Below are 21644 nucleotides of genomic sequence, written 5' to 3'. Positions count from 1 at the left end.
GCTGTTCGAGCCTGCGTTAAACTGGGGAGGGAAAGGATGGACCAACTTACCTGCTTGGAACAGGCCACTCCTGGGGGACGATCGGTGGTCCCTGGCGCGACTTACACCTCTGAGCTGGTCACATCAGCCGCTGGCAATAGAAGTGCCGTCATTTGTTATTGCAAACTGTTTTTGTTCACGTCAGAAACAATGAGACAAATGCATTTAAGTCCGCAGAGTTTAAACGAAATGCTGGAGTGTTTGTTTTGGCTCTTGGGGCTTTGTGCCGTCGCTCGGCTGGCTCCTGTGCCGAGGAGGGCTCTGGAGCAGGGCTGTCCTTCCTTGGGCTCCCAGCGTGAGACCCTACGCGCCCACGGCTGAACGTGCCTTGGCTCCCTCCAACCACAACGGCCACCGTCAGATAGGTTTGTTTAGCTTGCTTTACCAAAAAAGGGATTCCCCGACCCATTTTTTTTTTTTTTAGTCCCCGCTGGAGCGCGGGCGACAGGGGCCGAATCTTGGGCGTGTGGCCGCAGGGCTGTCACGCTGCCCGTCGCGAAGGGGACGCGCAAGCAGAACCCGTTGGTCCGAGGAAACGGTTTCTCTTCAATCTGCGGGTGAAGTTCTGGTGGCCGGACAGAAACTCGGAAAGAGGAAGGAGCAGTGTCCACAGTGACGCCGCGGTCTTGTGACTGCTGGCACGGGAGCCACCTGCCAGGGCGCTGAGTCTGATGCAGACGGCATGACTGGGCTTCTCTAAACAAGGGAATTTCTGTTAGATCGGCTCGTCTGAGTTTCCAGCGGTGGTCCTGCATGATTTAGTGTACTGAGATGCTTTTATTTAATCTAACTTTATACCTAAAGCTTAGGGTCTAGGTTTTGCCGAGGTTATTGCAATCGGATCTGTCACAAAGCTGCTCGTTCTGGCCGTGTTTTCAGAGCAGTGGCGCAGTGTTCAATCCAGAAGTGCTTGCTTAAAATAATGCTGTTTCTCATGCGAAAAAAACACAAGTGCGTGACTCCAGCCTGTGTGTATCCTCAGCAGACTCCTGAAGTTTGAGTTACGGACCAGTTCTCACTGTTCGTGTGAAAAATCTTGCCCAAGTCTCAATACTTGGTAACTTCGTCTTGCCGGGATGTTTCTTCAAAATTTCTTCCTGCTGCTCGTAACGAGCAGCCCCCGGCATCGCCTGCTTCACCTCGCTGCACGTTAAAATCCAAACCAGCCTGAATTAATGAGACCGGTGCAAAGCAGACATAGGTCAGTGAGCGCTCAGCCGGCGTCTGCGCCGCGACCATGCTTTTATGCAATATTGGTAGGTTTGTTTTAAGGTAGCTCCTCCTCTCAAAACCCCAGCAGAGACCTGCGTGGCAGAGGGACGGGGTGATGGAGGCGATGGCGGGGAGCGCAGGCAGGGCCTGCCTGCTCTGGGATGGAGAGTCCTGCCTACGGAATACGGGCAGAGCCGTACTGGCCTTTCCGGTAGAAATCGTTACGCTGACTGTCCAACGCAAACCTTCTAAGTGCATTTGGCTGCCGTGCTGATCCTGTGAACGGTCAGTAATGTTCTCAGGCTTTCGGCTGCCAGAATATTCTCCAGCATAACATGTTATCACGTAAGCTCAAATAGTAATGCCCTGTGCTGGTGCTAGAAATACCGCAGGCCCCAAGGAGAAGCCCTCGGCTCTCCATATTGAACAAAGGGCTTTAACACCGTTTTTTGTGTGTCCCCTGGACACGCTGCGCGCACTCCCCCTGCATCCCACTTCTGCCTAGGATCGGGAAACCCTTCCCAAATCCTTGGCTTCCCCCACCCCAGCCTGCCTTTCCCCTGCCCTCGCAGCCGGGCGCATCCCCAGCCGCACACAAGGTATTCGGTGGCCCTGGTTTTCACGTGAATTGGTTGCGGGTTTGGCACCACGCAGCAGCCTTGGTTGGCCGTGCTCTTCTCTGGTGGTGGTTTAGCTTCGTGGAGGCAAGACGCTAAACCCTAATGCCGGAAACCCACAGTAGAAAGGGGAGGACAAGCGCTGCGTGAGGCTGGTGCAGGACGTTGGGGGGTTAGGTGGCCACACTCTGGGGAAGACTCTTGTTAATCTGGTCTCTTCTCTTTCTAGGATAAAGATAAAGTTTCTCTAACCAAGACTCCAAAGTTGGACCGGAGCGATGGCGGCAAAGAGGTGAAAGAGCGAGCGACCAAACGGAAGTTGCCTTTCACTGTTGGAACAAATGGAGATCAAAAGGACTCGGATACAGGTACAGAAATGACATGTTCCGCCCTCAAAACGTGAGTGTTGGGGCTGGTGGGGAGCACACAGTATCCAGTAGAAGGGCAATCCATATTGAAGCCCTGTATCACATTTCCTGCGTACTTTAATTGAAGGAAGAGGCGTGTGGGCAAGAGGGCGACTACTGTGGTATGCACGTACACATCCGGAGCTGAGTGGATTGAGACCTTTATGTCCTGTATTTACCTGGACCGAGAGATGGCTTTGTGAGGAGACACCCCTTCCTTCGGCTGCTGGTCCGTTCTCCTCTGTTGCGAACTAGTCCAGTTCATGAACTGCAGCTCAGACAAGCCGAGAAGCAGTGCTGGGCCTGCTAGTAAGAACTTGGAAAATAAGAGAATAAAGCTCTTTCAAAGAAAAACTATAAGCAGTAAAAAAAATGAGCTTGCGTGCATCTGCGTAAAGTAAACCTGAGATATACGCGTATGTCTGTGTAAATACCTCTGCGTACGCCTCTAGCCACGTTTTGTTGTTTTGGGGCTTTAAATTCTTAGTACTTCTCTGTCTTAAAACTGAACGATTATTTCCAATTGGTGTGCACACAGGTCCTGTCAAAAACATGTAAAACTGCCTGGAGGCCATACTGATGGGCTGGAGGTGCGGCTTCGGTGATGTGGCCCTCTGGGCCTGTTTGAACGTTTAGGTCGGCTCCTTGGGGCTGGTGCAGGTGGTTCTCAGGACAATAAGGACATTAAGGTGACCTGTTGGCCCCTGGTCTTGGGATTGCCAGGGTGGCTTCGGTGGTTGCCGCGTGGCTGAGCAGCGCGTCCTCAATACGCGCCTGGTCTCAGGGAAGCGTTGGTGCTGCAGTGGGTGTTTCAGTCTGGCTGTGTCATGGTCAGGCAGGTCGCATCTCGTGGCAGAAGAGAGCCTGACACACACGGCTTTTGGCCACCGTGGCCCCACGTAGCTACTGAGACGTCGAACGGGCTGTTTGATTGATTTGTAAGCAGTTGGGAAGTGCTGCTGCAAAACTTTGACGTGGAGAAAATAATGCTATTTGTTTGCAAGGGGCTTAGCTGCGGCTTTATGGGCAGAGGTTTGCTTAGGTCCTTTCTGTACATTTCTAGGAAATCCGCATTTGGAAATAGTTCGGTCAGGTAAGGATCAGTAATTGTGCCAAGAGACAAAATGGACTAAAAGTTGTGGATGTGCTTAGAAATGGTGAGAGAGATGTATTTGCTGTTACTCTCCGGTGAGCGTGCGAGGCGGTCTGACGTGGGACGCGGTGCGTCAGCTTCTGTGAACTGTCGGCCGGTCTCCCCTGGTTCAGAAGTCGGGAGGGCAGATTTTAAAAGGCCACGAGTGCCGCCTGGGTCATGCAGCCACCACAGTGAGGACACATGGTGTCATGTCCTGGGGCTGGCCCAGCATTTCTGCGGATTTCTGTGTGCCAAGTGGTAATTCAGTTGCTGAACTCCCTGCCCTGAGAGAAGGTTTCAAAACATTAATTCATTTCACTAAGTGACAGCTCGTACTGATGGCTGCGTGCAGGGATGAAGCGTCAGGTTTGCGTTGGTGGCATGCAGATGGGCGAGTGCCTCATAGAATCACAGAGTCGCCCAGGTTGGAAGGGACCTTTAAGATCGAGCCCAACCATCAGCCTAACTCTGACAAAACCACCACTAACCCACGTCCCTCAGCACCAGGTCTGCCCGTCTTTTAAATACCTCCAGGGGTGGTGATTCCACCGCTGCCCCGGGCATCGCCAAATGAATAAATGGGGGTTTGCGGTTGTGGGAGAAGGGGCGGCCCCCGGCCGTCGGGGAGCAGATGGGGTGGCAGCCGGACACGGGAGATCCTCCCTCGCTCTCCAGCAGACGGGGTGGGGAGCGCTTGGCGCGGTTCCTGGTGCTGTAGTGTCCCCCTTGAATCAATTCAGAGGCGTCCCCTTTGGAGGGAGAGTGGCCAGGGCAAGGCAAGGCTGATAAGCCACAACCATGGCTGCAGCTTTCTGTCGAGGATGTTTCTGTCACGTTCAATACTTGGTTGAGAATTCAAACCCGAACTTGCTTCAGGGCTGTCTGACCCTCGTGACAGCTAAAATGTCATGGTAGGGCTCCACCAGCTCGCTTTCCCTGCCCCCCAGCAGCAGTTAGCTGCCTCTCACAGGGCTCTGGTCTCTCCCTGGCTGTAGAGATGTTAGAAATGTTCCTGCTGGCGGCATCGAGGAGGAAACTTAAATTAAAAGAGAGCAGCGGGGTTTGGAGAGCGGAGTGCTGCTGGGGAGAGGCGGTGGCTGCTGCAGGGTGCAGCGGAGCAGCAGCGCGGCCGTGAGACACCCCTGCCCATGGGCTCCTGCCTTGCCCTCTGCTTTCCATCTTCGGAGACGTCTTCCCCTTCCTCTTCAGAGCTCGTCCTTCCTGGGCAAGCGGGTGTGCAAGCGGTGGGGCTGAGCCGAGGGGCGGCAGCGGCCCAGCTCCCTGCCTGCACGCAGGACAGCCGGGGGCCCGGAGGTGGTCAGTGGGCTCAAAGATGCATTTAAAAACAAACTGGGCTCGAGAAACGCTGGGAAGGTGTAGGCGAGTCTCTAAAACCTATTTGGTGGAGACAGAAGAGAGGAAGTGACTCAGCCGCTGGGGAGGAGATAGCAGCAGGGAGCTGCAGATAAACGCGCAGAGGCAGACTCAGACTTAGCAGGAGCCGGTTTCCCTTCTCCGAGATCTTTTACTCCAGGAATCAGATGCTTGAGATGGGAAAAGGCTTACTGGCACCTTGCTCCCCTCTTGCACCACCCCGTTGCAACCTCGGGGCGTTTCAGGCCCTTCTGTTCCTTGGCCTGGCTTTCCTTTAGCAGGTGGAGGCATGTTTGTAGGTGCACAGAAGTTGCCCCTGTCATACAGGGATGGAGGGATGTCCCCGAGCCCGTGCACGTGTAATCAGCGCGGCACTCGTCTAACGACACACCTCTGGCAGTGCATGGCTGGCAGGATGGGCTTTTGTCACCAGCAGAGGGGCTGCGGAGCACCCACCCCACAGCCCCCGACACCTCCCCGCTCCCTGGGCAGAAATGCCACTTTCCTGCGTCCCCGGTGGAGGGGGGAGGCTGCTTTTTCTTGTTCTGTTCCTAAACTTTGATTTCAGCTCTTGTGAGAAGTGAGATTGCAACATCGTCGTTCGCCGTGCCAGTTGCGGAGTTGACCTTCCTGTAATGCGGTCGTGCTTCCCGGGCTGCTGCGCACAGGCCGTCGTGTTTGTTTGAGGGTAATTTTGCTAGGGCGTTCCACAGCCGCGTGGAATTTGGCTGTAAGGATGTGGGAGCTGGGAGAGCTCTCTTTTTGCCTGTACTGGGGTATTTTGTCCCCTCTTTAAGCGTTCAAACAGTAACGTGAATCCTCATCCTGATTTATTGCAGTGGCACATCCCCTCGCTGGCAGGTTGCGAGTGTTAACCTACGTCTCTCGCGTGCTCATATCACCCGTACCTCCCCTCACCGGCGTGGCTTTTCACAGAATCACAGAATGGTGGGGCTGGAAGGGCCCTCTGGAGATCCCCCCGTCCAACCCCCTGCCAGAGCAGGGTCACCCAGAGCAGGTGGCACAGGAACGTGTCCAGGCGGGTTTGGGATGTCTCCAGAGACGGAGACTCCCCCACCTCTCTGGGCAGCCTGTCCCAGGGCTCTGCCACCCTCAAAGGAAAGAAGTTCCTCCTCATGTTGAGATGGAACTTCCCATGTCAAGTTTGTGCCCGTTACCCCTTGTCCTGTCGCTGGGCACCACTGAAAAGAGCCTGGCCCCATCCTCCTGACACCCCCCCTTTCAGTATTTATAAGCGTTGATAAGATCCCCCCTCAGCCGTCTTTTTTCCAGCCTGAAGAGACCCAAATCCCTCAGCCTCTCCTCATCAGAGAGGTGTTCCAGTCCCCTCATCACCTTGGTAGCCCTAAGCTACCATTTGCACCCAGGTGTTCCCGGGGGAGGTGTGTGTTTGGGGACAGAGGTCTGCCCCGGTCCCTCGCTCATGCTGGAGTGGGGCATCTCACCTGCCTTTCCCTGACGCATCCTCATAGGGATGACAGCATCCTCATAGGGAAGCTTAGGAAGTGTGGGTTAGATGAATGGACAGTACGGTGGATAGAAAACTGGTTGAAAGATAGAGCTCAGAGGGTTGTGATTAGGGGCACAGAGTCTAGTTGGAGACCAGTGACGAGTGGTGTTCCCCAGGGGTCAGTACTGGGTCCAGTCCTGTTCAATATATTCATCAATGACCTGGATGAGGGGATAGAGTGCACCCTCAGCAAGTTTGCTGATGACACCAAGCTGGGTGAGGTGGCTGACACACCGGAAGGCTGTGCCACCATACAGAGAGACGTGGACAGGTTGGAGATCTGGGCAGAGAGAAACCTTATGAAGTTCAACAAGGGCAAGTGTAGGGTGCTGCACCTGGGGAGGAACAACCCCATGCACCAGTACAGGTTGGGTGCTGACCTGCTGGAGAGCAGCTCTGTGGAAAGAGACCTGGGAGTCCTGGGGGACAACAGGATGACCATGAGTCAGCAATGTGCCCTTGTGGCCAAGAAGGCCAATGGCATCCTGGGGTGCATCAAGAAGAGTGTGGCCAGCAGGTCAAGGGAGGTCATCCTCCCCCTCTACTCTGCCTTGGTGAGGCCGCACCTGGAGTACTGTGTCCAGTCCTGGGCTCCCCGGTTCAAGAGGGACAGGGAACTGCTGGAAAGGGTGCAGCAGAGAGCTACAAAGATGATTAGGGGACTGGAACACCTCTCTGATGAGGAAAGGCTGAGGGATTTGGGTCTCTTCAGTCTGGAAAAAAGAAGACTGAGGGGGGATCTTATCAACACTTATAAATACTTAAAGGGTGGGTGTCAGGAGGATGGGGCCAGGCTCTTTTCAGTGGTGCCCGGGGACAGGACAAGAGGCAATGGGCACAAACTTGAACATAGGAAGTTCCACCTAAACATGAGGAGGAACTTCTTTCCTTTGAGGGTGGCAGAGCCCTGGCACAGGCTGCCCAGAGAGGTGGTGGAGTCTCCAACTCTGGAGACATTCAAAACCCACCTGGACGTGTTCCTGTGTAACCTGCTCTGGGTGACCCTGCTCTGGCAGGGGGGTTGGACTAGATGATCTCCAGAGGGCCCTTCCAACCCTATGATTCTATGATTCTATGACGCCGCCGCTGCAGCCCGCTCCTTGCCTTGGCTTAGGGGCGCGCGCTGCTGGCGGAGTGCTGATGTCTTCACAAAGCGAGCGAGTAAGCGATTTCGGTCTTGATCTGTTTTTATTTGCAGCAGCCTGCCTCCAGCGCAGCGTGCCTTTGCTGCGCCCTGATCCCGAGCCAGCGCTCCCAGTTTGTTCCCGTGTGGAGACGGGCTCGGCGTGGGCTGCGGGAGGTGCTGCTGGCCAGCACTGCTTGAAGTGTATGGTTTGGGCACAGTGGGTTCAGTGCTACATCTTTTAAAATTATCTCCTTCAAAATGGTTTCTAGAGCAACAATTCTGGCTCTCAGGTTCCTCAGAGTTAACTAAATAAACTATCTTTAGTAAAAAAAAAAAAAAATAAAAAAATTGCATAAAGCTGTGAGCCTCCAGACTTTGCATGTTACAGGATCCAGCACTGTGGGAGCAGCAGCTCTCTGCCTGAGATTTCTCCTTCCCTCTCCTTTCGCTCGTGCGGCATCTCCCCACATCCACAGACGTTGCCGAGAGCCTACGTGCTGCCTGGCAGCCGCCGAACGAGTAAAGCCAGCTTTTTTTCCCAGCAATTTCAGCAGCTTGTTGAGGCTTCATGCAGCTCGTCGTCTGTGTGCTGCGCTGAAAGGAGGTTAGGCGTTTTAAAAAAAAAAAAAAAAAAAAAATTAGAAAATTGTAATATTAAGAAGCACGCCAGGGAGCATCCTGCGGAGATGGCAGGGGGAAGGGGACGGTCCTGCTGGGAAGCCACCTGCGGGGATGTGTCGGCAGAGGAGGGCAGGGGCGGCTGGCGCGGGGCGCAGCGGCTGAGTCATGGCTGACTCAACGGCACCGGGCTCCGGCACGGGGCTGGGTGCTCCCCGCCTCCCGCCCAGCCTGCGGCGCCGACGCTGCGCACGGGACGGTTTCTTACCGCTCTGCGTCGTGCGGACCCCGTCGGGTAGTGCTGCTCGAAGGTCAGCCCTGAAATGCACGGTCCAGAGCGCCAAATGCAATATATCCACTAATAACTGCGGGCAGTTTCTTTAGCTGGATGTCAGGCTGTCACTCGAGTCCCTTGGCTCGAGGTGGAGCGCTGGTTTCCAGCCCTTTAGTCATCATCGGGGAGAGTTAGGACTTAATACAGATCTCCGAGCCCTGTGAGTTAATTCTGGCCTCCGAGAGCTCTCCCTGCGAGCTGGAAAAACCTGAGCAAGGCTGGGTGAAAACTGCGGGTCCGCAGCAGTGCTGGGTGCCCCCTTACCTCCCTGGGTGCAGAATCCTCTGAGGATTCGCTTGGGAGAAGTGAGGAATATGCTGGAGTTGCTTTGCCTTTGCAGGGTTGCTGCTGGTTTTTCGTGCCTTCAGCCCCATGACTTGCGCCGCTGCTCCTCCTTGTGCAGAATCTCGAGGCCTGGTTGTATGCGTTTGGTGATAAAACCAGTGCATGTAAGAGAGCAGCTCAGTTTTGTCCAGATCATGTCCAAACCCTGCCATTGCTAAAAAATACCCAGGCTTAAAATAAATGTATTCTTAAAAGCAGGGGCCCTGGAGCCATCCTGTGCTCCTGCTCGCTGCCGTGGCCGTGTAGAGCTGGCGCAGCATCTGCTGCTCTTGATCGACAAAAGCTGCAACTGGGGTGCCCACCCCTCACCTCGGCAGCTTTAGTCTGCAGCCAAACGCCTCACTGCTGGGAAGTTCCCCAAAACACCAGAGAAATCCTAATTTTGCAGTGTTCTGTCACGAGACTTCCATGTCTCTGGCAGCTCTTGGAGCCGAGTGCTTTGCAAACCTGAGCTCTCCCGACAGCCTCCCCGAGGAGGGGAGCAGGGGGAGGCAGGAGGGCTTTGCCTGCAGCTGGAAGTGCTGCCGAAGGGGGTCTTTGGTGGGTTGGATGCCATTTAAACCCGGCGGGTGGTAACCTGAAAGCTGGGGCCCTCGGGTCCGGGAGTGGTGTCGAGCTGCCTCCTTCCTCCGCCATCAGCCCGGCAGTGGCTCCCGGCTGAGCAGAAGCCCGGTTGTCCCCCAGCGGCACTGCCTCCGACTCCAGCGTTGCCACTTCAGTCCCCGGCCGGGGTGGGAGGGCGGGTCGGAGTGTGGTTTAGCAGCTTTGTGGCTTCGGGTCATGGGATTTCTCAGCATCGCTTGATATTTTTGTTGTTGTTGTTGTTGTTGCTACAGTTATTTGAGTTGAACCGAATGTCACGGCGGGCAGCGGTGACAATGCCGTGCGCGCCAGGGATGGCGGAGGTGCGGGACCCACCACGGTACAAGGCACAGAGCGGGAGGAGGGTCCTGTTCTGGAGATGGAGAACAGCAGCTTCCCGTGCCGACAGAAATAACAGCAGCAGCATCTGCGTCTGTTGTGGCCTTGTGGCATTTGATGGTCATCTCAGCTCGGGGGCGGGAGATGTTGCTAGACTCTGGATGGGGAAGAAAACTAGAAAACATGGCCTGAGAGCCCGGCATGCCCCGCATCTGAAATGTGAAAGTTCTTAAGCTATTTCTGTCTCTTGCTTTGAAAAAAGAAACAAAAGCAGTGCCATGCTTTTAAGTTCTTGAATAACAAAGTGGGTGTAAGCTGGGAAGGAGAAGGTGGTGGAACTACTCCGTGTCCCCAGCCCCTTGCCCGCTCTTGCCACCCCTCCTGGCTGCCCGTCACACTCTGCTGGCGTTTGGGGGGGGTGCTGGTGACCCCCAGCCACGGGCTGGTGCTGCCACAGGGCTGGGGCAATGTCCGTCCATCCAGCTGCCCTCTGACTTGGCGTGTCTGGCAGCTTCCTTGCCCCGAGTCTGAGGTCCCTTCCCAACCCGGCCACAGGTTTCTGAGGTTGCAGTCCCCACAACTTATTTACACCCCATGATACATTTATTTAGCAAGCGGCCGTACCCCCGGAGCAGCTACCGCTGAAGGTGCCGTGGCTGCCCCTGCCCCCCTGCAGAGCGCCCGAGCGCTCGCCCTGAGGATCCGCCTTGGCACAGGAGGGTTTTGCTTTCTGGGGAAGAGGGGAGAGAGAAAACCCCAGCCGAGTCCTCCGAGCTGATCCGCGCACACCGACCTTTCCCTGGCTTCGGAAGGGCTGGCGGGTGCCCCAGGCCGAGCCCAGGGGCTCGTAGCCGGCCGGGGAGGTGCTGCTGGTGGACCGGGGTTAGCGTGAGTACGGTCAGCAGGACCTGGCCTCGGAGCTTGAAACCCCTCCTGCTTTTCAGCCTCCTTCGTGCTAATCCCCCGAGTATGTTATGTGACGCTAATTACTAGGTTAGAAAACGCTTGATGAATCAGATGACCTAAGCCATCGTCCTCTCCTGGAGCCGGCTCTCGGGTTGCCTAATGCCTGCGAGTGTTTTGAGCGACATTGCATGGGAACGGGCTTGTTAGTCACAAGTTGCGAGGCTGGCGAGGGAATCCGTGAGAAGCAAATTGCTGGCTTATTAAAAAATGCATCTGCGTACGAAACTGTTATTTGTGCGCGTTTTCTGTCGCTGGCTTTGGTCTGATGTGTGCAGCTGGGGGACTCTGTGCTGCATTGGGTCTTTCTTTGGTTGTATAATTTCAGTCCTTTTACCAAAATAGTCAAGAAACTGTTCTCACCTAGCAACCAGGCAGAGAGTGAATGTCAGAGCTTCTCCGTTTCTAGCTGGGCTCCATAATGCCGGTACAGTGTGGATAAACTGGCAAACACCAGCCTTCAGATCACCCTTAGAAACTCCCCGTGTGCATCAGCCATCTGGGAAGTGCTGTGCGGAAAAGCAGGTCGTTTTATGACAGGAGCTGCCATAAATCTCCCTCCTCCCCCCCGCATCACCTCCTTAACATGCAGAGAGAGAGGTTGCAGTGTGCTGTGTCTCTGTGAACCAAAAATCTATCAATGATGGCTTTTTCCTTAATACAAGAGCTTTTATCAGTGCTGTCTGCAGAGCGTCCTGCCCCCAGCTCCCGGGAGGGGAGAGCTGGCCGGGCGGCTGTGCAGAGCCTTCCTCCCCCGTCCTCCCTCCTCCGGCTCTTTCTGTTTCCTGGGAAATGAAAGGTTTGGACCTGAAAATCGATCTCTCTTGGAATTATTTGCGTTCTAATGTGGAGATTGTTGTTTCTGATAGAAACCTCTCGGTTCCTTGGCAGCACTTTGTTAGCCAGTGGCCACTCTGGTGAGAAGATGCATTTACACGTTTCTGCACAACTGTGTTGCCTGTCCTGTAAGTCTAGGGAAAACGCCAGTATTTGGATCGCAGCCTATCGCGCAGCCTTAAACCTTTCTAGCCAAATTATGCTTTTAAAAATACTGCAACCACTGGGTCAGGGCCTGCGGATCCCTCGTCCCCGGGGAGCTGGGATGAGCGGTGAGGAGTGTGGGCTCAGTTCCACGCGCAGTGACCTGATGTGGTTATAAATGGGCTTGTTCCCTCCCGCCGGCACGTCTTCTCTGCTCCTGTCGAAGCCGACGGCTCTGCCATCCTTTCAGTGTAGCTGTGCAGGGTGAGTCTCTGTCTCTGGACCCGCTCCATCCTTCGCATTAGGAAACAGCACGCCGCCGTACGGGAGCGGCTCAGGGCGCCTTCCGTGCCGTTCTGCCGAAGCAGACCCTGCGACAGCTTTTCCTCAGTTTCCTTTTTGGCATCTGCTTTCGTTTGGCTGATTAACCAGACATCCATCTCCCAACTCTGCCCCACAGTCTGTTTGTGCTGCAGGCTCCGCGGCGCATCCGTGGACTCGTGGTGCAAAGCGTGCCTCCTCCCTGCCTTGGCCTTCAGGTGCAGCTCTCCAGCCTGAGCGCCGTGTTCCTCTGCTTTATGGTGGTCCCCGTGCAGTCGTGCCAGCCCCGTTTGCCCTTCTCGCCGTGCTCTCCGCAGCCTCGCGCTCGCCTGGCTTCTGTCCTGCTCCCCTGCTGCCCTCTCTTGTTTATCTGCCCGTGCCGTTGTGCCGCTTCCCATTTCACACCGCTGCTGCGCTTAACCTGCTGCTGGTGTCCTCCCCGTGCCCCGGCAGCGACGCCGCCTCGAATCCTTCCCCTCGGCACCGCCCTGTGTGCTGGTCCTTAAGTTCTGGGGTGCCCGCGGAGCCTTGGGACGTGCTTGTATCGTGCTGCTGTAAACCTTTTGACTCGTGATCGGTCTTCTTCAGCGCATGTTGGTCCGTGTCTGCAGACGCCCTGCGAGCGTGTGTAAGCATCCGCACGCCGGGGCTCCGGGCTGCCCGCGCTCAGGTTAAACCTGCTTTTCCCCCGGTTTGAGCTGACACGCTCCAAAACGTTTTATGCCCTACAACTCCTGCAGTAAAAATGAGTCACTCTTACGCATGTGGATGGGGAAAGCAGAGGCTTGTGCGGTCTCTTGGGGGTGCAATGCAGTCTCTATTGCTGTCTGTACCGTTCTAATTTATTCTTATTGATCTTTTGTTTGTGTGCTTGCTTGGCAAATAAACTGTTGAAAATCCCAACTCATCGGCGAGCCAACAGTCAGTCTCTCCGTGCAGTGCTGAGATGTTCAGCGTGAGCTGCTTATTTGGAAATGGTATTTTTCCTCAGGGTACCACCTTATATGCGTGTGTTGTCATGTCGGAGCAGTTTAAACAGATGCTTTTTGCATTACAGGGTACGACGCGTTCATGGGGAGCGAGGAGCTGTGCTGCTCAGCCGCAGCTCCGGGTTGGAGCTCCCATCCCCACAACCTGCCAGCATCTCACAGCGCGCGTTCGAGAAATCTCTGAAAGATTTTCCATCACAGCCCTTTTCCCTTTCCTTCCCGGCCTCTCTCCTCTCTCCTGTTCCGGCTGGGGCCAGGGGTTCAGCCTGCATGGTGCTGCCCTGCAGCCCTACAAGCTGGTACTGAATGCCTCCATGAGAAGCAGGACCTGCCCTGGGACCTCCGCAGAGCTGCAGACGGGCTTCCAGCAGCCTCAGATTTGTGCTCCCTGTTGCAGCAGCACGAGCATCGCATCACCTGGAGTCTAGTTTGGGCACGAGAACCACCTGCGGGCTAATGCTCGGACCCCTTTGTCCTGGGAACCTGCTCCTCTTCTGCCTTTCGCGAGCCTCTTGGGGTTTAGTGTGATGAAAGGAAGGAGAAGCAGTTCCCCGGCTGCGTTCGGCAGCCGCAGCTCTGCTCACATCCCGCTATTCCCCTTTAAGCTTGTGCACGCGGTTCCTGCTGGTGTCAGCGCGAGGGGAGAGCCGAGCAGGATCCCCAAATTAAACCACGGCAGCGCCAGGCGGAAGCTTTGCTCTGTAGGTTTGCAGAAGGGTGAAGCAAAAGCAGCAAATGAGCTGCTTTAAAAATAGCTAAACGGAGGTGTGGCTCATCCCCGGGCGGGCACGCAGCGCGTCCCTGGGTGGCTGTGGTCGTCCTTCCCACTGGGATCGGTGCGCGCGGTCCAGCCACCGTCTCTGGTGACGGTGGGCAGTGAGATAACCGCGGCAGGGGGGCTCCTTGCCCGCACACCCCCTTGTACCTCTGGGTTTTGTGCTTCCGTGGAGGGACTGGCGTGCGTACAGCCTCGCTAAAGGAGTTTTAGTGGAAAATAACCTTTGTTCCTGTTTGCTGAGGTATTTACCCACTGTGAGCGTTTCTCTTAATTTGCTGCAAGGTGTTACAGAAAAGCGTTTAATTAGAGGAGAAGGAGCAGCCTGCAGGAGCCAGCGGCACTTGAAGCCGTTGAGCGGAGATGTTTGTGCAGATGCCCCTTTTAAATCGGGATTCAGGGTAAAGTCTTGCAGAATGAAACGAAACGCGTTTGCAGCTCTGGCCAGGGAAGCCAGCCCTGAGCCTTCGGTCACTTCGCTCACGCGAGGCCGAGCAGGATCCTGCCGGGAGCTTTGCTGAGGCTGAGGATGGGAAGCGGAGCTGCCGGCGGCACGGCACGCGTCCGCTGGGAGCAGCTCCTTCTCCATGCTTCCCACTCACGTTTCAGACCCTCTTGCAGGCTTCCCTTCTGCCCGGCTGTGGTGCCGTGCAGGGAGCGTGGGGCTGCCGCACTGCCTGCGCCCATGTGCCGGTGCTGGGAGCCGTCGGATGCCGGGCAGAGCCCGGCCCTGCCTCGCTCCTTATGCAACCGGCGCAGGAAACGCAGCCAGCGACCTACTTCCCCCCGAACGCTTAAAGAAGTCAGATTAACCTCTGCGCTGCGGCAGCCGGCAGACGAGCATCTAATCGCAAAGGGGATAGTGCTGTTTTTCTCTGCTGCCTTCCCACGGGGAGGCCGCGGGGGAACGGGTGAGCGAGGCCCCGGCACCGGAGGGGGAAATCCCTTTACTGCTGGGCAGAAGGAGGCACGGAGGAGTGCAGGACTGGATGAGATCCTCCATCGCCAGGAGCCTGTGCAGCGCCGGGCGATGCTGCCTTCCCACCGGGAAGCACACGCGAGCCCGAGTCCTCGGCTGCCTCCTCCAGCCCTCGCCGCCTCACCACAACGAGCAAGAACGCGGCAGTCGCTTTCCAATTTATTTTTATCTTGTTGATCACATGCTTTTTAATGTTAAATGTTCTGTGGAGGAGGAAACTTCTGCAACTGCAGAATTAATAGGAGTTTAGGGGGTTTCGGTTGAACTTGGTAATCAATTTTTGCAAATCACGGGCTCATGCTGACAACCTGCAGCAGCCGAGTAATATTAATGAAAATGTTCCCATTCTAATTGTGGCTCCGCACATACGGGTGGTGCAGCCCTCTACCGTGTACACCGCTTGTGCTTCAGGGACGCTGCCCGGTGGCGCCGGCGGGGGTGTTAGCCAGCATGACCTCCTCTTCGTGGCATGGTTGGATGTGGCCAGGAGCTGCCTGTTGAGCCGAGGCGTGCGGAGAAGCCAGGCCTTTACGCACCGTCTGGCCAAGTGGGATTTAACCACATCTCCGGAGCCCCAGGAGGAGCAGGGAACCGCCGTGTTTGCGGATGAGGTGTCCCTGTGCTCGGGGCGAGCGTGCCTGGTGGGATGCGCTGCTCAGCGGTGTGGCTCCTGGAACTGCCTGGGCTAAGTTGTTTTCTTACCGTAAGCACATTGAGTTTAATTTTATTTTAAGCCATTAAAAAACTATCCACTTTCCTGTGATCTGATTTCATCTCCTAGCTCTGTTACGGCTGCCAGGATGACTGAAATGGGGCTTCGGAGAATTAGACTGTGATTCTCCATCAATGCACAGATGTGTTTCCAGGGCTTGTGTTTGAAGAGGGGCGGCCTGTGCCGTCTGGTTGGGGAGGTTCCCTGGTACGGAGTTGTTATTTCTCAGATGTACAGGATCCCAGGTGCAGGGGGCCGATGGAAATCATCTGCTCTGGATGAGACCTTTGCAGCGGGAGGCCAGCGGAGGACGGCACCTTTGTGCGTGGTCAAGGAAAAGGTTTTTGGAGCCGCGTGCTCGTCAGCTGAGGGAGCGCGGGAGACGCAAGCGGCATGACTCGAGCTGGAGCAGTGGAGATGTCCCCACACGCTGCTGCCCTCGTCTGCCGGAGACTTTTACTCTGCTGGCAGTTTGGTGAATGAACGAGGAAACCTGTGCTTCGGCGCAAAGTCCGGTGACTGAGTTTAAACCCCTCCGTTGGCGGTTTCGCCTGACCTGCTGGACTTTGTGCAGGGGCAGAGCGGGCTCTGTCCTGCTGGTGGCCGCGTGCCAGTGACTCACATTGAATTTGACAAAATGACAAATGCGACTGGATGAGCAGAGCTGGGTTAGAGCTGGCAGGTCACAGGATTTGCCTTTTCGCGGGGCTGCCGGGCCCTGCCCTGGCAGAGGGTGCTGGTAGGGCAGAGCCTGGATGCAGCTAGTCCCTTCGTCCTCGTATTAAGCCGGTATCTACGTGATCCGTTGCAAATCCTCTTGGACCTCTACAGCTCCCCACACACTTGTGACTCCCAGTTTCAGGGTGCTGGGGTCTGGGCGCAGAGACTGAGTGGTTATTTTCCCCTCCCTGGCTGCTGGGAATTAAACCTTGTTTCTTGGAGAGTGTTATCAGACATCTACTTGTTTGCAAACCTCCTCTAACGCTTTCTGTGATTCTCAAAATAACTTCAGCTAAACAATAAGCGTGTCTAGAGTCAAGCGCTTGAGTAGTCCTTGCCGGTGCTATCTCGCTGGAAGACTTGGCGTGCCGTATCGGCGTAGCCAGCTCACGTGAAAGTACTCAAGGTCGCAGCGTTCCTCTTCGGAGGGAGCAGATACTCGCAGCCTTGCTCTGATAAATAACCCCCTCGATTCCTCCGTGTCTCCTGGCAGCATCCTGGCGAGTACCGGTCCCTGCTGGGGCTGAGCCCGGCAGGACCTGGGGGCTGGGGGCTGTGCGAGTCAAAACTCCTTTTCGTTCATAAGGTTTTTACTTTGTGCTTCGAAGCCACAGGCGGGATTTGCTCCCTTGAAAAGCAAGTGCCGTCGGGTCGAGAACGGAGCCTCTGTGTATGCGGGAGGTTTTGAACAGCTCGACCGAACGTGGTGTTGTCGTTATGTCGGGGATGCAGCGAGGCGTTGTGCTGCTCGGGTTTCTCGGGCAGCGTTGAACCAGCTGTGATTTGAACTGGCGCTGGAGCGCGCGATGTGAGGGCAGGAGCCACTCGCCTGCGTTTATAACTTTGGTAGGTGTGGCGGCTAAGAGTGTCGTTACCAGCCCTCTGCACGCTGGAAGAGCCCCGCGGTCAGCCCGGTTATAAACAAACTATATCGGTGCTTAGAAAGAGATGTGAGCAAAGCTGGATTTTCCACTCGCATGCACCGTATCTTCCTTATGCTCCTTTGTGGGTTTAGGACAGTTGCTGGGGAGGAGGGATGCAGCGTGGCTGCTGGCAAGGAGCTGCCGTGCTGCTCTGCAGATACATATTGTGTCGCTCTTGCTTGGCTGGCTCCATGAAAGGGAAACTTAATTTTTGTTTCCTGAACTGGCACCTTGCAACTTTATTCGCCCAACGCATGCCCGCAGTGGGGCTCCGGCGTGGCTGCGGCTCTGCGGAGCATGCAGCAGGATTTGTGCTTCCACCGGGCAGCGTCAACCAGGAAGCAAACCAGGCTGCTGACTCTCCTTGGATGGGAAAAGGGTCAATGCTGGCATAAAGGAAAGTGGAAAAAATCCTCGAGGGAAGCTGTAGAATGAGACTTCTCGCAGAGGTTAGGTGTGCGAGCTGGGCTGAGCCGGGCAGCGGGGAGGGAGGCAGCCAGGCGCAGGGTGCTCAGCGGCGTCCAGTTCTCACCAGCTCGCAGTGGGGCTGCTGCGTGGGTCACTGGGAGCAAGGCTGGAGGTGCAGGGAGAGGCTGGGGTTCTGTCTCATCCCTGTGCACTGGCGTGCCAGCAGCAATACCGGCTTCAGAGGCGGTCGTGCTCAGTCCCTCAGCAGGACCTGCCGTTGTAGCCGGAGGATTTAGGAGACCGAGTCTCAGGCTGGGATTCGGGGGATGACAAGCCGGGCACAAGGTTTGGTTTTTTTTTCCTCCCCTCCCATTTGTTTGTGGAGGGGTTTAGAGGGATGCAGGAACGGATGTGGCTAAGCAGGCGTTGGCCTGACCGCAGGTGGGTGCTCTGCGCTAGGCTGGGAGCAGCCTCTTTGGGAGCAGAGGGCCAGCCCCGTGCTCCCCCCGAGCACCGTCCCGCCTCGGTCGGCGCTGATGGTCTGACCGCAGAGTGCTCGGTTTGATGATGATGAGGGGGTACGATGGCAACGTTTCCGAGCTGTCAGCCTCTATCTTGTTAGCGCTCATTGTGGATGCTTTTAGATGCCTCCAGTTCAGTCCATGCCGTGGTGGTGTAAGGCTGCGTACGCTCCTTGAAGCACCATGGCATGAAATGGAGGCTCCTAGAAGCAAGATGGAAGGTACAGTACCGGCAGCGGCCCCTCCAACGACCTCTTCCCTCCCTCTTGCCCTGCTGTTTGTTGGTGGGGGCAGAACTGGTGGAAGGAGCCAGGAGAGGCTGCCGGAGGAGCTGGTGGGCAGCAGGAACGGTGTGCGTCCCCACTGCAACGCACAGTGGCATGAGCCCAGGCGGCTGCCCCAGGTACCAGCGTTCCCACCTCAGGGATGCATCCCTCACCGCAGGCTTTTTTATGAGATATGGAAACAGAATTGGAGAGATGTTAGCACTTTGCTCAGAAACGAACGCGGTTTTCATTTACGGCAACATTGACGGCTTGTGTTTTTGTGTCTCCTTGCGCCACAGAAAAGCAGGGTCCAGAGCGGAAGAGGATTAAAAAGGAGCCCGCCACCAGAAAGCCTGGCTTGCTCTTCGGAATGGGCCTTTCGGGGATCCGGGCAGGCTACCCGCTCTCCGAGCGCCAGCAAGTCGCTCTCCTTATGCAGATGACAGCGGAAGAGTCTGCAAACAGCCCAGGTGAGGTCCAGAGGGTGGTTTTTGTTCAGTGGTGTGGGCGAACACGTGTGAGCTTGCGGCGAGAGGCTCGCGAATACCTGGACTCCTCGGTGCCTGGCCACGGGGTCACCAGGGAGTTCAGGTAGCTCCTCGCTGGCCACAGAGATGAGCTGCTACCCCCGCCGTGGCACAGGGCGGGTGATACGCTGCTCCATGGGGTCTCCCTGCTCTCAGAGCCGGGCAGCGGGACACCCGCTCCTGCAGTGACTCCAGGCACGGGCTGCTGCCGGGATTCACGGGCTGTGGCTGCCCTTCCTTCTTCCAGAATAAGGCAGTAGCAGGAGATGTCCCACGGGCCGAATCCAGGCTGCCGCCGAGGCTGCCCTGGCTGCTTAACCAGAGCTTCGGTTCCATGGGAGCCTCCTCCACGTCAGAGCTTCCTGTTTTCCACTGGCATCTCAGGCTAACTCAGGGAAGGAGCATTGTGAATAAAGTTAAAATGCCATCCTCTGTGGGTTTTTTAATGTTTCTCCTTGTAGAGAGGGATGAGACGTGTAACCAGTGCAACTGTAACTTGAGCTGCAGAGCAGCTGGAATGTGTTTACCACGGATTTTGTATTTTAATAGTTTTTATCTGTTGCATACATGACCCCCCCGGGGTTTTTAGAGGCACTGTGCTATCTGTATGCGCACATCTGCATCCTACACACAAACATCGCAGCTTTTAGCCACGTGTTTTGTTGTTCTTAACACCAGTCTAGCTGCTTATGGTGCTGTTACTTGGGCGGGGAAAAAAAAGGCAAAAAGCTGTGTTGTCTTCAGAGCATTCAGACGTTCTCCCAGGAAATGTGCAGTCTCCTCCCGAGGCTGTCAGACCTCACATGTACTTGGTAAAAGGCCACTTCCCCTGGGAAATGAGCTTTTAGGGTGAGGAGCTTCATTGTCTGCTCCTAAATCATGGGATTGCCTACAGTCTTTGCAGGGACTGCAGTTCTCTCCAGTGGGCTTTGGCAGCCTGCAATTACTGTCTGCATTAGAGGCGCAGGCTTTCCTCTGTCTTCGCATCGACTTCAGAGGTTCCCTTGCCTCTCGGTGCCTTGTGGTGAGCGTTTTGGGGAGAGGCGAGATGAAACGCGTTGCAAGAGCTCCCTCTAAGGGTTTTAGGGCTTCCTTTGAAATGCGGTTCTTGACTCTGTTTCTCTTCTCCGTGCAGTTGACACAACACCAAAGCATCCCTCTCAGTCTACAGTTTGTCAGAAGGGAACTCCTAACTCTGCCTCCAAAACCAAAGATAAAGTAAATAAGAGAAACGAGCGAGGAGAGACTCGGCTGCATCGAGCTGCCATCCGAGGAGATGCCCGGCGCATCAAGGAGCTCATTATCGAGGGTGCAGATGTCAATGTGAAAGACTTTGCAGGTAACCAGCCCGCTGGCAGTCCTGGCACGGCAGCCCACGCATCCGAACCTTTTCCCACCTGGTTGCGCATTCCACCTCCGAGAATGGCTCCTACCAGAGAAAATAGTTTCTTTATAACACGGGTTCGCTACTTGTAAAGAGGGGATTAACCAAAAATAATGATTTTGCCCTTTGGGGAGGAAAAAGTCTTGCTGTCCTTTTTAAAAAAAAAAACCCAAACAAACTACTACAGATTTGTCAAAATAATAAAACCCTGAAAAGCAGCTAAATTCCCAGGCTGTCCTGTCTGCGCTGAACATGCTCCCGCCTGGGGCTGTGGTGCTGGGCTGGGCTTGATCCATAGCGATCCCTGGGGCTGCCGTGGCTCCATGCTCCGAAACGGTGACCGGGACCCTCTGGTCCGTTTTCATAGAATCACGGGATGGTTCAGGTTGGAGGGGACCTTAAAGATCATCTTGTTCCAACCCCCTGCCGTGGGCAGGGGCACCTTTTCTTGTCCCCTTCCACATGGGAGCTGTCTTGGAACTCTGGAGGGGAATTTGCAAAGGGAGGTCGGGCTGTTTTAGCTCGTTTTTTACTTGAAATACAAGAAATCGTTTGCACAAAAGTATTGGAAAGAGTGGGTTTGTAAAATCATTGCCGCAGAGTTGAATGGCTGATGCCTGCAGCGTTCCGGGATTTGTTTTTAAGTACCGAACGTGGGGGTGCCACTGATGGGAGCAGTGCGAATGTGAAGGGCAAGGTCAGGCTCCCAACTGAGAGGAAACACTGATTGTCCTGAGCCGCAGCTGAGGAGTAGCACCTCCTCCTCCTCCTCCTCCTCAGCAGTGCTGCCGAGCTCCTGCTTCTGGTGGTGGGAATGAGCCTGGATGTGGGGCTGCGGCCGCAGCGGAGCCTGGGCTGGGAACGGCCCCAAGTCCTGCGATGAGAGGGCGGCCGTGAGATGATGAGCGGTGCCGTTCGTGCACGCCCGGCCGACGATGGGGCTGAATTAGCGTGAGGCAGCCTTTCTCCCAGCACGTCCCAGAGCTTGACTTTGCTCTCTGCTGTTCTCTTCACACGATTTCGGGGCTATAAATAGATACGCATGTTCCTCCGCCTGTATGATTAATATCAGCGCTAGACTGAACTATCGGTTGTGATTAATTCTGGTCACAGGTGCCCCTTTTTAATGCTCCAAGTGAAGGTAACGGAATGAGCTCCCACGACGCTATCAGCAAAATACCGAAGGAGCCACGCACAATTGCTGGGAAACTTCAAAACAGTTTCTGCTTAAAAATAGTCTGTTTGAACATGATAAAATATTTCATTCTGTGTTCTTTGGAGGTTTGTTTGAGAACGAGAGCCACAGTTACTGTGGAGACCTGCTGTTTGGTTTCTCCTCGAGCCGGGGGCCTGTTATGTGGCGGCATGGCCGCTTGCTTTGGAGAACACACAGAAAACGTTTGTGAGGTCTGCGTGGGGGATGTTTCAGGGCGATGTCTGCAGTTCAGGGCTCAGTCCTGATCTGGGCAGCCGTGTTTCCCTTGTGGAGGAGCGGGAAGAGGAAAAGATTTGAGAC

The 21644-nt window shown here is 55.5% G+C and overlaps 1 protein-coding gene across 14 annotated transcripts in view; it reads left to right on the top strand.

Moving 5' to 3' along the window:
- ANKRD11 (ankyrin repeat domain containing 11) overlaps positions 1–21644 on the top strand; it is a 159044-nt gene that overhangs the window by 123882 nt on the left and 13518 nt on the right. For all 14 annotated transcript variants that reach the window (XM_054199225.1, XM_054199236.1, XM_054199228.1 and 11 more), the window contains 3 exons: positions 2098–2236; positions 18517–18687; positions 19880–20083. In XM_054199225.1, the coding sequence (XP_054055200.1) occupies positions 2098–2236; positions 18517–18687; positions 19880–20083 (514 nt within the window). The remainder of the gene's footprint in view (positions 1–2097; positions 2237–18516; positions 18688–19879; positions 20084–21644) is intronic.

The sequence above is a fragment of the Rissa tridactyla genome, chromosome 4 (assembly GCF_028500815.1).
Source record: "Rissa tridactyla isolate bRisTri1 chromosome 4, bRisTri1.patW.cur.20221130, whole genome shotgun sequence".
Taxonomy (NCBI): Eukaryota; Metazoa; Chordata; class Aves; order Charadriiformes; family Laridae; genus Rissa; species Rissa tridactyla.
This window is presented reverse-complemented; position numbering and strand designations above follow the sequence as displayed.